Source organism: Cynocephalus volans, chromosome 8 (genome assembly GCF_027409185.1).
Source record: "Cynocephalus volans isolate mCynVol1 chromosome 8, mCynVol1.pri, whole genome shotgun sequence".
NCBI lineage: Eukaryota > Metazoa > Chordata > Mammalia > Dermoptera > Cynocephalidae > Cynocephalus > Cynocephalus volans.
The window spans coordinates 102,258,308-102,276,796 of record NC_084467.1 but is presented as its reverse complement, the minus strand read 5'-3'; the positions used below and the strand labels follow the sequence as shown (position 1 = coordinate 102,276,796).

Genomic DNA, 18,489 nt, shown 5'->3' with positions numbered 1-18,489 from the left:
CATTATTCTGATAGGGTATATTTCTGATACAGAAAAAGCACTAAATAGACAGTTTTCTTGTCACATAGTAAAATCTGCAAAGATTTCCTTTTAGAGCATGAACTCATTATCTTGCGAGCCAACTAAAAATGCTGACATGCAGAAAAATCCTAATAACCAGGCTCTCCAGCACCATCACAAGCAATTGTAAATAAGTACTTGCTAAGTCTTAAGTACTGAGATATGGATGTGAACAAGACCTTTGCTTACATTCCACTCGGTGGTGACAGTAAGTACAACCAAGTGATTTAGCATTTGTGACAGAACATGTGCATGGGGCAGGGGAGGAAGATCCGCAGAAGAGGCAAAGCTGAGTTTTTGAGTCTGAAAAGATGAATGATGGTCACACCATGTGGACAATGGGCTGTAAAGCAAATTCCAGGCAGAGGAAGCAGTGTGAACCAAAACAGGTTGGTGTTAGACAACCCACCTAAATCTACAATAGAAGGAATGGGGTCAATGTGATCAGTCACAGGGCAGCTTTGAGAAACCTGTTTTAGTGAATAGTGTCCCCCAAATTTGCATCTACCTAGAACCTCAGAATGTGACCTTATTTGGACATCAGGTCTTTGCAGCTATTGTTATAATCAGTTAAGGTAAAGTCATGCTGGCATTCTTATGAGAAGAAAAGAGGACACACAGAACACACGTGGAGAAGGCCACATGGTGACGGAGGCAGAGACTGGAGTAACGCAGCTGCAAGCCAGAGAACACCAAGGACTCCAGTGACTGCCAGCAGCTATGAGGAGGAAGGAAGGTCCTCCTGGAGCCTTCAGGGGAGATGCCCTACCAGCACCCCACCTAGATTTCAGACTTCTGAGAAACAGAAAGACAACTGTTCTAAGCCACCCAGTTTGTGGTACTTTGTTATGGCAGTCTTAGGAAACTAACACATGTGCATTTAAGGAAAGAAGGACAGAGACAGGGAAAGGGAAAGGCTGGGTAAAAGTCAATGGTAACTGAGGCTCCACTGAATGCAGAGGTGAGTGAAGGTGGGGACAGAGAGAGAGGGTCAGCAGACAGTGATGACCACAGGATGCCAATACTAAAGGCTGCCTGTATACTAAAGCCACCCCATCTCGTACTCTTTAAAGTGTGCCTGCACTTTAGGGTCCAAATCTAGGTCTTTGAGAAAACTCTAAAATGCAGGACCCAAAATGAAAGCTGATTCAGCTTTCTGTGAAAAGCCCCAACCAGGGCCAGACAGTTGATGCCCTCAGTTTTACCCAACTGCTACTTCTCCCCAGAAGAGTCAACAAGAGCTAAATCTACCTAGATGTGTGGGTTGCACTGCTCCCTGGACTTGGGAGATAAATTGGCTTCGGTATGACAGTCAGGACCATTTGTGGCAATATTTGTGTGAGTCCCAGAGAAGCAAATATAATTAGCCCCTGAACACCGCAGCCGCCTCTGCTGACAACCAGGCACACAAGCGTTTATATCTCCTGACCCTTCTGCCTTTTAATTAAAATGTTTGTTTACAGCTGCACTTGGCAAGTCGGCTTACACAAGTCCCAAACAGATAACAGGCAATGATCACCTTGAAACTTGAGGACTAGGAAGGGCAAAAACTGGAATTAGCTTGTGTTTACTGACATTGGCTTAACTTGCAGAATGACCTGGGAGAAAGCCTGGACTTTGTGGGACATTGCCAGGATAGAGCAGGAGAGCCACAAGCTGCTGCTTGAGATCTTGAGCTATGAGACAGACTGCCCATCTTGAGTGGGGAAACAGGTGAGTGGATGAAGTGGCTCTGTCTGGCTGCTGAGGCCACAGGAAGGTCTCTCTTCTGGCTATCTGGATTCACTGGTACCCAGGCCTGCTGGCTCCTCAGGTATGCAGAAGCTTCAGTGACCAAGTTTTCTGAATCAATATTCCCAAGCTGGAAGATGTCTCTAGCCTCTGCTTTGAATATCAGTCCATGGACAAGCCCCACAGGGTATCCCCATTGCAAGAAGGACAAGCAGATTAAAAACCTGGGATAGCTAATCCCAAAGCTCCACAGTAGTAGAATCAACAGGACTCAGTAATCACAGAATGGCCTCCAAAGAGCAGTCTGGGGACATCCAGAGCATTTCCCCATGCCCTTTACTGTCCCCGCTTTAAGTTTCAGACAATTAAGTATAACCCTGGAAAATACTCTCTCTAATAATACAAATGAAACCACACCTGGTCTACCAACACTGAGAGAAGACTGGGAGAAGTAGAAGTAGATAATGGCTCATGCAACAACCTGGTTCTTTCGGTCTCTTTTGGTCTCAGGAACTAAACACACAAAGCTATCACTCATGTGCATTCCTTCCAGGTGTAACACCATGATACAGCAGGTAGTTTCAAGTGCAGAGACAGCACTGACAGCCTTGTTCCGAGGAGGTGATCCAGTCATGGCTGGATCCCTCTGGCTGCTTCCCCACAGCACAGAGATACTGGCAGACCTCTCCCACTGGGGTACCTAGGAGACATACTTGCCCACAAGTGACAGGTTTGGCTCTACCAGTCTGCCTGGAGAGCTGGCAGCCCTGCTTGCAGGCCACAGCACAGACCCCACCATGCTGCCACCTCTCTGCATGGCCCAACCTGTGCTGCATCTCCCCTGCCTGGGAATGGGAACTCAGCTCTCTCAGCATCTTAAATTACTATGCTGAATCATGCAAGATAAACAGCAGAGACAGGAGATCAAAGACAAGTGCCTGCTTGGGGTGCTTTAAGCAGTATATTTAGACATGGACCAACAGCACCTGCAGACCCGCCCAGGATGCTCACTGGCCTTCTCTTATCCCATCTCACCTTTCTCAATGTCAGTCCTCTGGCCTCAGGCAAACTGCAGAAGCAGGCAATGAGAAGTCAGGAGTCAGGGCCACCAGCCTGCCCAGCTAGATCTCTGCTCACTCATAGCGATCAGGCCAGGCAAGACTGTAGCAGAGAGGACAGTGGTGCTGCAGGACAGGAGAGAAGGCTCTGGCCCATTTTCCCTGAGGGTTTGTACCTCATGGCGCACTCTGTCAAATAACACCCATCCACATGTGGGTAAGTGTGTAGAGTGCCAGCCCTGCCCACAGCGTGAGTCCTTTAGGGAAAGGAAGAGCACACCACTCACGGAGAAGGAACCATCTCCCAGCGACCTGTGGCCCTGCGGGAAGGTCACTCAAACCAGCTCTACCTTCTCCAGCTCCTTCGCCGCTGGCGGCCACGCTCAGCCTGGGCACAAGGCTGTGGGCAGAGCCATGTGCAGGAAGCTGTCCCAGCTGTGGCCACCGCCAGGAGGCAGCTGTATAAACACAGGGCTTCAGTGTGCAGCATCTTACACTCTCATTAAAGCCACTTTGAACAGGCACTGCAGGACCAAACCACAAACGGCAGCTCCATTCCCAACCTTTGAAATTCTCCCTCAGCAAAGCAGTTGGACCAAAAACCTTCATGCTCTTCTTTTTGGCTTGTTCGTTTTTATCCTTTGGTTTTTTAGGTAGCAGGGGTGTGGACTGGCAAAACATCTTTATTGAAAAGTAGTTACAAGTAAAAAGTGCATACTTCTAAAAATGAGATTTTACGTGAAAACATGATCATAATAACATAAGCCAAAACCTCTGAGGGTCATTTTGAAACACTCCCAAACTTCACAGCCAAAGGCTCTGGGCCCTCCAGAGACTGTTGGTATGTGTCTTGAGCATGGGAGGGAGGGGCCTGGCCCAGCAAGACAGCCAAGTTTGATTAGCACTGTAATCTCCAGTTGGGTGTTACTTGACCCAGTATAACTAGAAAACTAAAGGCAACCCGGAGAAGCAAGGTGCCCACTCAAGCTGGAAGGATGCGTGAGTGAGCTGGAGAGAGGTGATGTGAGCTCTGTGTCATCAGGGCCAAGCTGCACTTATTGAACCCACAGTTTCCAGGGGCTTTAGGGGAAAAAAATCACCAGCGTGTGTAATGTTCCTGTCTTAGCTAGGGCTGTCATAACAAAATATATAGACTAGGTGACTTAAACAACAGAAATTTACTTTCTCACAGTTCTCTGGAGCCTAGAAGTCCAAGATCAAGGTTCCAGCCAATTGGGTTCCTGGTGAGGGCTCTCTTCCTGGCTTGCAGATGGCCACCTTCTTTCTGTGTTCTCACATGGCCTTATCTTAGTGTGTGAGAGTGAGTGTGTGTGTGTGTGTGTGTGCATGCGTGTGTGCGCGTGCGCGCGTGCACGTCTGTGTATAGAAAGAATAAGCACTCTAGTGTCTCTTCTTATAAGGACACCAATCCTACTGGATCAGGCCCCCACCCTGAGACTTCATTTAAACTCAATTATTTCCTTAGGGTACCCAGCTCCGAATACAGCCACAATGGGGGTCAGGGCTTCAATATAGGAATTTGCGGGGGGACAAAATAATTCAGTCTAAAACAGTCCCTTTTCAACACAATAATGCGACAATTATGCACAATCATAATTTTTTTTTTTTTTTTTTGTCTTTTTCGTGACCGGCACTCAGCCAGTGAGTGCACCGGCCATTCCTATATAGGATCCGAACCCGCGGCGGGAGCGTCGCCGCGCTCCCAGCGCCGCACTCTCCCGAGTGCACCACGGGCTCGGCCCATAAACTTCTACTGTTTGAAAAGCAACCCCAAAATCATTTCTTCTAAAGTACAGGTGGTTCTGTGATTAGTTAGCACATTTTTTGATAAAAACGCCCATGGTCTGTGCCGTTTTATAAGATACTCAGTCTCAATGAATGAAGCATGCTCAAAAACTCAAACAGTTAAAACCTGCTGGCTGAATTATGCACAATGAAACTCCAGCAATGTGAGCATCCTACAGGATGGGTCACTGTGAATAAGAAAGTTGCCCAGGGCTGAAGGTTGTACCTGCTGCTGGGGCTTCTCCATCTCCCCGCTTGCTGCTGACTATGAGTCATCCCTTTCCACTGATGTTTATGTGCCTCCTTAAAGCAGCTCTTTCCCCCATTTGAAATATTCTGGACCTTTTAAGGTATAGAAATCAATAATTAAACTTGTTCAATCTAAATGCAAAGTAAGAATAATCAGCCTCTGAGAACAAGAGCCTAAGGTGGTTGTGGAAGTCTGCTAGATTGACCTAAGCCTCTTACTTTTTCCCACCTTGAGTAGTGCTCTCTCTTTCAATCTGGGCTAGGGCTGGGGCTTGCTTTAACCAAGAGTATTCAGTGAAAGTAATACTGGGCCAATTCCAGGCGTAGGCCTTAAAATGCCTGGGAGTTTCTGGTTTTGTGCTTTTGGGATCCATGAGCTGCTATTTAAGAAGTCTAGCTACCCTAATTAAGAAACAAAGAGAGGCCATGTGGAGAGGGAGAAAGCCTAAGAATAAAGAGAAAGAAAGACAAGTCCTGTGTAATCACACAGGGACCACTAGCAAGACCAGCAAAAGAACCTCCCAGCTGAGCCCAACCCACATCGCAGAATTGTAACAGATAGTAAAACAGTTGCTGTTTTATGCTACCAAGTTTGGGGGTAGTTGTTACACAGCAATAGATAAAAGAAGTCTTCTTTGAGACATGTAAAGAACAGCAGGTTAAAAAGGTCTGACCTATTGCTGTGTAGGACCAGGCTCTGTCAACTGAGTGAATAGGATAATGTATATAAAAACAGCTAGCACACAGCCTGGCACATGGTCAGCACTCAAAAAATGCTTACGAGTTTGTTCACATGTTCTTAAAGCAGTGATATGAACATGAACCCACCTATTCAGAGGCGATATGGTGAAATGGTTAAGATCATTCTGGAATCAGATTGCCTGTGCTCAAATCCTGGCTCTGACAATTACAAACTGTGTGGAGGCTTAGACAACTAATTTAATTCTCCCATGCCTCAGTTTCCTCATCTGAAAATGAGGATAACACTACCTACCTCATAGGACTATTGTAAAGATTGAGTTGTATGTTAAGAGCTAAGAAGGTGCCTGGCGCACAGTAAGGACTACATAATTGTTAATTGTTAAGGTTTTCTTTGTTCTCTCTGTTGTCCTACATTCCAGATTCCATCAGTCAATTACACTCATCTACATGCCAATATTCACAGTATTTCCCTTTAAAGATTTCAAAAATGAGAAATTATTAATTAGGATAATTAAATTTCACTTTTAGTCTCTTCTCTCTATTCTTCTGGGTTTCTCCCCAGATATAGTCAGATCAAAAATCATCTCTGATGAAATCCTGCAAAAGTTAGCAACTCATTGTGAGAACAGGACCAAGAAAAGTGAAGGTGAGGGGTGTATGGGGAATTACAAGCCAACTGTGCTAAGACCCCTGGGTGCTGTAGAGTGCAGTGAGCAAGGGGTGTGATGCACAAAAAGGCACTAGCTCCTCGGGACCTTGAGCAGACCCCTCAACTGTAAGAGGGGACACCACGACCCCACCTACCCCAACCCCTGACCCAGCAGTGAGAAGTAAATGAGCCAAAAAATATGAAAAATCCTTTGTAATTCCTAAGGTACCAGACAAAGGCTAGGAAGTGTCTTAATCTATTTATGATATCTCACATTCTACAACAATAACCATTTATGTTTCTGAAAGTTTTTAAATAAGCCCAGAACTCCATTCCTGCCAACGAGCAGGGTTACTGCAAGTGCCTTTTATGAGAGCTAACGAGAAGCCTTTTCTTTAGGCATTCATAGAGTAGGCATTCCTTTGACAGCACTCAAAAATAGCTCAGCGGATTCAATAAAACCACCTTTGAACACAGAGAAAAAGAGCTCAGCATCGCTCCGCACCTAGGCCCAGATAGGTGGGCTGCCACCGCCAAGACTTTCACAAAGAGCAGGCGGAAGCGCCTGGTGACTCTGGCTGGGTCTGAGGAAGGCCGGCTGTGCTGATCTCTGAGGCTCGCTTTGTCTGTCCCTACTCCGCCTTCCCTCCTGTCTGTTTCTACACTTTACAAAGGGCTTACAAGTTATATTTCTAGCCCAGTGACTCTTTCAGCCACCACTGGGTTTAGACCAGATTTAGCCCAAGGATCGGCGGGTGACCAAGCCCACAGTGCCAGGGAGAGATGCCAAGCCTGTCCCTGCTCTAGCAGACTGGCTCTCATTCAGGCATCCGGTCCTGCCTGAAGGCTCGATTTGTGAGAAAAGTCGCCTCTTCTTCCCCAGCCCCTCTTTGCACCCCATAACCCAGGGTCTCCAATGAAGGACAAAGGGGGTCTTGTTAAAGGCAAGGAGAGGGGAAAACAAATGGCCCTAAAGAGGAGCCGAAAGGAAGACACCAGGGACCACCTCGAAATGCTCTCCCCAGGACTGCTGGACACTCGCCACCGTCTCAGTCTTCCTAGGGGATTGGGGTTACTGGCTTCAGCTTTAGAAAGTAAAGACTAGGCAGCTGTTGGTCACAGTGAGAACAGACCAGAGGTTTGCAGCAAGCCTGCGAGCCATGCAGATGATCAGTCTAGCTTCTCCTGCCCTCTGTGACCCCTGCCTAGTACAGCTGTGTGCTGACATGTGAGGACTGCCGCTAATCACATTTTCTGATCACACCACAGGCATATTTTCCTGGGATTATGTGGTTTGCCCCCCCCCCCCACCTGCCACCTAGATCTACCATACAGATCAACCAGTCTTAGAGGGGAGCAACGTGGGAGCCATGGAGGGAAGTCAGTCCCACCACCCTACCTAAGATGAGAAGACACGCTACCCTTTCCTGCTTGCACAGGTGGGATTCACACCAACTAGGGCGGAGGGCCAAAAAACAAAACCACAGCAGGCCTCACTCCTGGCCAATGTCTTGGCTACTTGTATTTACATAGAGTCCAAATAGCACTCCTCTCCTCTGTGACCCCAGATGATTTCTCTCCATTGCTTTAACTTCAGAAAAACCTGTCCTGAGGGCCGGCCCCGTGGCTCACTCGGGAGAGTGCAGCGCTGAGCGTAGTGCAGACAATACCCTGCCGAGGGTTGCGATCCCCTTACTGGTCAGGAAAAAGAAAAAAAAGAAAAACCTGTCCTGAGATAGAGTGTTTCCTGCTGGACTTTATCACTGCCACTGTCTCAAATTCTCTTCCTCCTGTGCCCCCATCACCTGTGCCTGGGCCTGTTTCAGCAAAGGCCCACTGTACAACAGTGCACGGTCTCTCTCCAAGTGACTGTGAGCACCACAAGTTCAGAAACAGAGCTTTGAAGGCAGCCACCTTGTGTCTCTGGAACCCTGAAGCCCTGAGTCCTGGGATCTGCATATAGCAGATGACAGAGTCTGCTGGTCATTCTCCAATGTGAAATACAAGGAAAGGGAGCTGTGTGAGATTAATATGCAGCAGTGACCTACTTGCCTTCTGAGCCCAACAGGTACCTGTGAAGGACTTGAAACACCACACTTTGCTAGGTAGAGCATGTGAATCAGACACTATTCCCTATGAAGATGGGTTAGGGTGGCAGTAACCTTGAGCACGCAGTCCTCCATCCTCAGGCGGTACGAGCTGAGCCAGAGGAATGAAAGTGGGGGCGTGCCAACATGGAGATGGTTTGACAGAGTGACCTGACTCCAAACTGGGTCTGGGCTACCTCCCTGGGCCTCAGCCCAAACTATGACAAAGCCAATTGTTCAGATACCCACTAAGGTGCCCTTGCTGATCTCGGCTGCTTCGCCAGCTACCATGACACAGCAGTAATAGCTACAATTAACTAGGTGACTACCATGCGTCAAGCAGGTTACAGACATCAGCACATATTGCCTAAGGAGGCAGAAGGGTCCAAGGAGATGGCAAAGCCTTTGGTTATTCACACATCCCAGGTTATTCATTTACCCAATGACCATCTGAGTGCCAGCTGTGGGCTGTGCTCTGGGACAGGCACTGAGGATGCCATGAGTACTAAGACACAGAACCCGTCCTCAGGGAGTTTACAGTTTGTGGAAGAAAACATATGGAAAAATTGGCCACTGAACTCAAAGTGAGAGAAGCTGTGATGGGTCATTAATTAAGCCCTGGCCCACTGACACTGAATGAGTCCTAAACAAGGCTACCCATATTATTTTGTGAAAATTACTCAAATTCCCTTAGCCTAATTTCTTCATCTATAACATAGAGATTAATAATATCCATATCACAGGGTTCTGCGAAGACTAAATGTGCAATTTATGTAAAGTGCTCACCTTGAGGTAAATAAAAATAAAATAATGATCATCACTCTTTAAACACAAAATAATCAGATTTTATGCACAGATTTAAGGTATGACATTCCAATTAATTTCTAGCTCTTTCTCATGCATACATTTTCAAGACATTCAGCCCTTACATATTTGGAGTCTCTAACCTGCACTTAATTCTTTATTGGAGGGTCACTAGGTAATCATATAATTTAAAGCCCAAACCAAGATACCACTGAGAATGGGGAAAAAGGGATGATTAATAATTACACTGGAACCACAGGGTAAACCAGCTGTACCATTTTGGGCAAAATGGAACAGCTGGTCACCCTATTCATCACCCTCGGGTCAATTTCTGGGTCAAAGGAGGCACCCACCACTATACATAATCCTTTCTCCATCACTTGGGAACTGTCAACAACTCTAGGACAGGCCCAGCAAAACCTCAACCTGGATGAGAGCCCGCAACTGCCCTGCCCTATCAGAAAGTCAATGCACATGGACACTCTGCACCCCCACCCCACCCCCATGCTCACTCAGCCCCTCCCCAAATCGGAAGAGTCAGAGCCTGGTCCTAGCACCTGGCATCTGTCTTCTAGCAAGGTATCAGCAGTCCTTTCTGCCTCCTGAATGTTTCCCCTTACCTCAGGTGTCCCAAGCTGTAGAACCGGGACTCGCCATCGGTGGAGCGGACCACCTGCAGCGTGAACATGGGCTGCAGCTGCCTGAGCTCCAGCAGGACGATGGCCAGGTAATGGATGAAGAGCAGGGCATCCACAAGGGAGACCGCATACTGCACGATTCCCTGGTAATTTCGGTCCCGAGAGTCCAAAATACGGACCCCATAAAAAAGCCAATAGGAAACCACAAAGAGAAAGATGAGGACCAGCAAGAGGGCACGAAACACAAATACCCGTGGCACGTCAGCTCTTTGCTTGCGGAAGAAAAGTGCCCAGGTTCCGATGAGCAGAATGAGGAGTTTGAATGCCACGGAAATAAAGAGTCCCTCACAAATTGTGCCACAAGGCTCCAGCTCATCCCTCCACAGGATCGGGGGCAGCAGGATGAAGGCAATAGGGGTGAGGAAAACTAGAAGTCCAAGAAACGAGGCGATGGTGAAGCCCAGGTAGCGTCTGCAGTCCAGGCCCACGCTGTCCTCCATGTCCTTGCTGATCCTGGCGATGTCCTCCTGGGATATGCTGTGTTCTGAGGTGCCTGTGATGGCCGTGGTAGTCTCTCCCCAGTTGTCATCCTGATGGTGAGAAGAAAGTGAGGACGATGAACCACACAAAGCAGGTCATTTGTAAGTGCCACGAAGAGACAAGGGCAACACGGAGGGCCCACCTCATTTACCAACCCACAGGCAGGGGCTTTCTAGAAAATAGAAACTGAACTCTTTAAATATTGAAGTTTTTAACAATTTGCATTGAAATTTTTCAAAATGTATTATATATATATTACATTTTCAAACAGAGAAAACATAATTTAATAACATTGATTATCATCTGCTGTGTTGAAAAGCCCTAGGAGGCTCTGAGAGGCCCGGGGAGTTTGCCTTGCAATTCACAATCCAGTTACTGGACTAACCTTGTGAAAGCCCACCTATAGAAGAAAACCCACTGCATTTTCTTCCCAATTCATGCTGGGTTATAAGGGCTTACAAACTCCAACTTCTGGAAATGGGAAATATTGCTACACCCTCCAATAGCTCTGAAGAGCAAAGGGTATATAGCAAAGGAACTTACATCACTATACAAATCCAGACTTACCTGCAGTCAGTATGCATGTTAGAAAGTTAGAAGTATCACATACCTTGAGAGAAATTACTATTTAAGACAATAGCCAGAAGCAGCCAGGACTCTCAAACATTGCTGGTGGAAGTATAAAACGGTACAACACCTCTGGAAAACTGGTCTGGCAGTTTCATATAAATTTAAATAGACACTTAACTATATGACCCAGCAATTCCACTCCCAGGTTTTACCCAAAATAAATAAAAACGTACATCCACAAAAGACTTACACAAGAATGTTCTTAACAGCTTTATTCATAACAGCCAAAACAGTGCAACCCATATGTCCACCCACCAGAAGGATGGGTAACAATCTGTGGCAGAGTCATACAGTGGAATACTACTCAGCAAAAATTAAAAACAACAACAACAACAACAATAAAAACAATGAAATGTCAAAACACACCAGAACGTGGATAAATGTCAAAATCATTATGCTGAGTGAGGAAAAAAGACCCATATGATTCCAATTACATTAAATTCCAAGACAGGCAAAACTCATCAACAGTGATAGACATCAGAACAGTGTTTGCCTTGGAGAGGTGGGGCTGGGGGCAGGGACTGACTGGGAAGACATAAGAGAACCTTCTGGGGTGACAGAAATATCTTGATAGGGGTGTCGGTCATATAGGTGTATTCATCTGTTAAAAATCATCAAACTGTCTACTTAAGATCTGCTCATTTCTCTGTGCATAAATTTAGGTCAATTTTTTTAAAAGAAAAAAATAAATACATCATCAGCAAGGAAAAAGATAGCCACAAATTCAAAGATATACAACTTGCTTTGATATAAGATATGTTCACAGGCTACAGAAAATGACAAATACTGGATCCCACGTTTTGTACTTTGCCTAGTATGCAGTTGATAATCAATGCTGAAATAATCATTACTAGTACCTTGTGGTCATTTTGTTGACCACCACACTGCTCTAATGCACCTCTTCATCCTTTTACCTGCCAAAGACTTGCTAACTAAATCTTCTGTCCATTTAAAGAATTTGTGTACATCTGTACCAAAAATGCAGATATACAAAGGATCCTTTCAAACTTGAGGATCTTAGAACAAAAAGAACCTAAGATCCTCTAATCCAGTCCCCTAGATTTTCAATGAAGAAACTGAGGCCCTCAAAGGTTGTGATTGCCCAAGGTGACGTAGTTCTGAGAAATACAGCCTCCAAATGCTCATTTCAATGCTCCTTCCACCACATCTTCCTGGTGTAAACACCAGTAGCATCCCTATGTAGCTTCTCAGCAAGTACAAGGTATAGAGAAGCTGCAAAGAAAGAAATGCCTTCACAGTGGGCCACCAGCACCTCTGAATCCACATCTAGGAGGAAACTAACCCCCTGAAGCACTTAAGAGTGGTTCACTCCCAGGATTGGCCCCATCTATCCATCCATCTATCCACCCATCAGCGCTCCCAGAGCCAAGGCAGTGCAACAACAGTAAAGGCATTAGGTCATCAATGAACAAACCCCATGCTCAACCCACAATTGCAGCTTTGGGTCCCAACAGCACCTTTTGCGTTCAAGAAACTGCAGTTTCAATCCATCTATCTGGTTATATATGCGTATCTGTGTACACCTATAGGTGCATACAGCTATAGGCTTATCTAATTCCTGTATCTTTACAGCTGTATATGCATACATTGCTTTGTTTGTGTGGGACAAGGCTCGACATGCATGTATTTCAGGATGTGCGGACGGTGAGCAAACATGTTTCTGAATACAGCTCAGATGTTTATTTAAACCAGGTGGGCCGCCAGACAGTTGGGACCCCGAGAAGAACCCACACAATGTTTTTAAAAAATTAACCAACTGCCAATATTTTAAAATTGAGTGATTTCACATAAAATCCTAATTCCCAGCTTTTCTTAAGCATTGAAAGACTCAGTAACACTGAATTCCTGCATTCCTGAGCAGCAGTAAGTGTCGAGGAGCCAAGGAGCTGCTATTCCCTTGGCAGTGGAAACGCATTCTTCAGTTTGCCAGAGACTCCTTCACTCCATACCATGGCCTTGACACAGAGGCACTGCACAGACTGCTATTAATCTCAAAGCTTGCTGGATATATTTTTGCCCCGTGTTTTTGACCCAGGGCCTATATAATTCAGTTTTCCTACCAGACATCTGAGTATGCAGCCCCTGATTTATTTCACATTACCCAGCAGTAACTAACACTCAGTTTGGGCTGGCTTTACCTTTCCTCTTCTTCCCAACACTACGAAGATTTTCTGGAGAGGGAGTTTCCTTCCCTCTCTTATCCTGTTCCATTTGGAATGTGTCTCTGGAGACTCTAGCCTGGGACTTTTCCCTTCCCTGTCGTGTCGTCAACCTTGCCAGTTTCCTTTCAACACCATTCAAAGCAGCCAACCAATCACACCTTAGAAGAATCCCCAGACTACCCAATGGCAGGAGAGGCTGTCCTTAGACCAACAAGAAACCACGGGACATAGATAAACTAATTAACATGCTAGAAAAATACAGATAAAAACCCAAGAGGACCTATTGCAACAAGGCTTAGGAAAACATTTACAGAAAGGAGTCTTGGCCAAGTGGCAGTGTGCTTAAAGACTGCCTTTGATCCTTACCTGAACTTCCTCCGTCCGAGTAGAATCGTTTGCCAAAAGGGGCTCTCCAGTGGGAGCTTGAATGGTGACAGATTTTTCTGACCCTCTGCCATCTTTACTCCGGGGTGATTTGTGTCTCTCTCTAGTCCTCTCCCTGAAAAAAATGATACTCACTTGGCACATTTACACCATGTTAATTAATTCTCTGTTTCATCAAAATATATTACAAATTTCATTTTGAATTTAGGAAAATTGTACATATATACACAACAACACACAGACACACGCGGGCACAGACACATGCACACAGCACCAATGCTCGCTCACCCCATCCCCTGACAAAAAGGAGGATGATCTTTACTTCCTACTTAGTATTTTCTTTGTGCCATTCCAAGACCCAAAGCAAAGACCATCACTCCTCCTCTATCAACAATGATCATGTTTTCCCAAAACCTAAAATTTTAATTTTAGAATTTCTGTAGCTAAAGCACATTTTATTTTAATAATTACTGACCTAATTTGGTTATAATTTGCCTTAACCAATTTTCTAGGGCTTTTTTTTATTGAGACAACATTGTAGAATATCTAAGCTTTGGTCTGTCCAAAAACATTTGGGACACACTCTCACCCTACCTTTGGACAAGAAGAGAAGAAAGGAAATTCTAAACCAATACACAGAATCATTTACTTCTCATTCTTACAAATTCAAAACTAAAGGTCATTCCCATCGGTTCTAGTTGAACTCAAAGACACCCACAGAAACAAACAAAGCTAGAACAAATGACACCAAGAAGTGTGAAGTGTGTGTGTGTGTGTGTGTGTGTGTGTGTGTGTGTGTGTGTGTGTGTGTGTGTGTGTGTGTGTGTGTGTGTGTGTGTGTGTGTGTGTGTGTGTGTGTGTGTGTGTGTGATTTTCCTCCTAAGGAAAGCTGGCTGCTGCATGATTTTACCCCAGACCAGCTTCCTGGGTGGTCTTCCCGAGTGACTGTGAGAGCACCCTGCCATGGGTGATCTTGAAATTACAAAAGAAATAAATCACTGTGGTCAGGCCCAGAGGTCACAGCTGGTCAATAAACACCTGTGGAAACTGACATTCCTGCCTCCAGCTGCCAGTGCCCCTCACCCAGAAGCCCCCACCAAAGGTGCCCCTCAGTGACCAGGAGTCAGGAAGTTCCCTTAGGCTCCTGTCCCCACAGGCGGGACACACACTAGTCCTCCTTCCCATAACCACTTGCTCTCACACCCAAGGTCTCCCAGGCCAGATAGAAGTAGAATTGCACATGGAAGTTTTAGAGACAGATACTTGTAGATTTCAGTTATGCCCCTACTAGATGTGTGGCCCTGCACAAGGTATTCAACCTCTGAAAGCCTCAGTTTCCTTATGTGTGAAATGGGGACTGATGGAGTTTGGATGTATTGTCCTCCCAGAACTCATGGAAATTTGATTCCCAGTGTGGCAGTTTGAGTTATGGGGGCGGATCCCTCATGAATGGGTTAATGCTCTCCCTGGGAGCAGGGGCCTGAGTGAGCAGGAGCTGATTGTTAAAAAGACTTGGCACCTCCTCTCTCTCTCTTGCTTCCTCTTGCTGTGTGATCTGCTTGTACCCGCTGGCTGCCTGCTACTTTCCGCTATGAACAGAAGCAGCCAGAGGCCCATGCCAGATGCAGCTGTCTCAGAATCGTAAGCCAAATAAACCTCTGTTCTTTATAAATTACCCAGTCTCAGGTACTTCTATTATAGCAACACAAAACGGACTAAAACAGGGTCAATGACAATACCACATAGAGCACCTAGTGCTCAAAGAAGGGTGACATGACTTTGTGGAGCAGAGGGTGTGCACCTTGGAGAAAGAGATGTAAATGAACTATTAGCACAATCTAACCCCCTTCTCTCCATATATACATCGCCTATTAACCTGCTAGTTAGCTAAAAAAAAAAGCCACATGCAGATTTCTTGTCAAACTTCTACCTTGTCAATATCTCTCTAGGACAAGCATTGGTTAATTCCTTCAAAGAGCCAGAGAGATTCCAGGGCCCCAGAGAATCTTTAAGTGACAACAACTCTATCTCTAGAGCATACTTACAATTACAAACTACTGCTAAATTTGACTCTAGAAATACAGGTGTTCTGGTCAACTCAGGTGTTTTGTTTTAACCAGGCAACTAGGTAAATAGTCAAATAGGCAGATAATTTTGTTGCTTACCCAGAGATATATCTAACAATACCAATCACCCCACACTCTACCCCAGTTCACAGAGCACTTTGCTAAGTGCTTTACTATATGAATTTCATTCAATCCTAACAATAACTCTTTGAGGCCAGTATTACTGTCCCCATTTTACAGATGAGGAAACTGAGGCTCGCAGAGTTTAAGTGACTTCCTGAAGTTATAGTAAGTGGCAGAGCAGAATCAGAATCCAGGTCTGTTGCCACCACCTCTGTTCAAACCCACTGTTGTTGCTCCGTTTTGAAGAGCAGTCAGAAGACTGCACAGCGTAAATATTCCTAATGCTCATTCTCACACCCTTGCACTTGACAAACCACTGGAGCAATGAAACATGCCTTTGAAGCTCCTGCTAAGAGTCACAATTGGACTGTGACCTTAGATAGCACAAAGCTACAGGCCCAACACTTTGGATTGTCGGATACAATCACTTCAAAAGGCACTCATGGTGAGAAAAAATAAAGAATTTGAGAGAGATTTCTCACATGTTTGGTCACTCTTCAGAATGAGCTTCAGACTAAGTCTAGAACTGCTGCTCTACCCAGTCCCACCTTCACCAGATGGACAAAGCCCCTCTTCTATTTTAATCCATTGCCACTTTCCCCAACTGCTCTCACATTTATCACTCTCTTGGCCATCAGCCAAGTCACATGCTCTCCTAACCCATCTATCTATTCACTTAGTCCCACGGGTCAAATCCTGTGACAGCACAAATTCCACTGTAAATCAAAATTCTTTCACCGAGTGCCAATTCCTGGAGCCTGAACACTACTGGGGTAGAGAGCACTAGGAAGCCACCAAGGGCTAGAAACAGCCTCACCACGGCCAGCCAGCATTCCTGACCCCCATCTCTCCCAGCCTGGCTCTTAAAGGGCCTAAGAGCACCCAAATGAGAAACAACTGTCTAACAACTCCCTGGGTACCATCTGAGGTAAACCAAATAAGAACCTGTTATCTGATAACCCAAGGAAGGTTTCTCATCCTCCAGAGCCTGAAACCCTAAACTAGTGTTTCTTACACCCAACTGTGCAGAAAAACCACCCAGGGTGCAGATTTAAGTGAAGATTTGTTGGCCCCACCGTCAAAGAATTTGTCTGGAAAGGAGACAACAGAAATCTAGATTTTTCAACAGCACCCAAAGGGATTAGGATGCGCGTAGTCCAGGAAACTTTCCCCAAGATTCTCCCACTCAAATGCTCCTGGGGGTGGGGGCTGTTGGAATAGCTGCTTGGAAGTCTTCCAATTGGTGAAATGCCCTATATACAGGAGGGGTTCAATAACGGGAGCCATAAGTGTAATGCTGAGCTGTACAACATTACAATATACAGTGCTTCTTCAGTAAAATAATATTAAGGAGACGAAGTTGGGAGAAAGACTTAGGACGGCTGGCAGTCAGGACTGAGAGATGCCCAGAGCCGAGAGCCTTCCACATACCATCAAGTGAGAGGTGAATGTAAGGCACGTTCTATCAACTCAGCACCAGCAGGGTGCCAGGTGGCCTACTCCTGGTACTGGTCTTGTTATCGAGGGAGCAAGACATGTCATGCAGCTTTTATAGAAATCATTGGTCCTGAATTACTGCTCCAGGAAGGTCTTTGAGCCAAGCCAAGACTTAATAATAATGGCCAAGAAAAATACTGCCGTTCAGTGCTCTCCGGTTTGCAAAACTACAAGTCCCAGTGTGGTCACATTATTGCATTATGTACCCAAATGTTCAACCCAGTAGTTTCAGATGCTATAACTCCAAGGAAAATCTGGCTAAACAGGCTGCCAAGCCACTGAAAGGGTGCTACACACACACACACACACACACACACACACACACACACACACACACACACACACACACACACACACACACACACACACACACACACACACACACACACACACACACACACACACACACACACACACACACACACACACACACACACACACACACACACACACACACACACACACACACACACACACACACACACACACACCCCCCCCCCCCCCGTCTGTTGCTCCAACTCTGCCTAAGTGGTTAGGCTCACCTGTGCGCCTTGGCTGGGCAGCTGTGTCAGCTCCGGGAACCTTTGTATCTTTATTTCTGAATCTGTCTCCATGCAACATCTGTCCATATGAGTAAAGATAAGTCCATTTGTACATGTGTGTGTGAGAGAGGCAGGGAGAGCAAGCAGCAGCATGTAGGAGGCCTGGGGATGTGTCTGTACCTGCACACGTGTGTGGAAATTCAACTCTAGAGCTAAGCCCGTGGGGGCTGCTGGAATCCCCCTCACTCCAGCCAGAATCCCTGCAGTTCCTGTACTGTTCCCACTTACAGTCAACATTTTCCTGGGAAGACTATTTCGTCCTGTTTCTGTTATTTGTCTCTTTCTATTTGGGGAAAGCCAGCCCCAGCGGTTACTCCTCCCTTTCCTTTTCTACCACCACCCACTACCTGTTCCTTCCCTCCCCTGACGCTGGGGCTGCTTCCTCTCGCTCTGATGGGGTGGGAAGGCTGGACGCAGGGCAAACCAACTCTGACGCAGCCTTGGAGTGAAAGCACTAATTTCTCCACTGCCCAGGAGGCCCTCTTTCGACCATGCATTTTAGTACACTAATCACACGTGCTACCCTTCATTTCCCTTTTCAGAAGTGGCATTTCCCTTCCAAAGAAACAAGTTGGGCCCAAAACCACTGAGGGCACCTACTAACCTCATAACTCCAAGCAATCAATGTTGCCTCTCTGTTCCCCAGTTTCATCACCTGCAAAGTGGGGCTACCACATCCA

The 18,489-nt window shown here is 46.0% G+C and overlaps 1 protein-coding gene across 3 annotated transcripts in view; it reads right to left on the bottom strand.

Moving 5' to 3' along the window:
• Positions 1-18,489, bottom strand: part of VANGL1 (VANGL planar cell polarity protein 1) — a 50,716-nt gene that overhangs the window by 19,948 nt on the left and 12,279 nt on the right. For all 3 annotated transcript variants that reach the window (XM_063104760.1, XM_063104761.1, XM_063104762.1), the window contains 2 exons: positions 13,504-13,636; positions 9,767-10,374 (listed from right to left, as the gene is read on the bottom strand). In XM_063104760.1, coding sequence (XP_062960830.1) covers positions 9,767-10,374; positions 13,504-13,636 — 741 coding nt within the window. The remainder of the gene's footprint in view (positions 1-9,766; positions 10,375-13,503; positions 13,637-18,489) is intronic.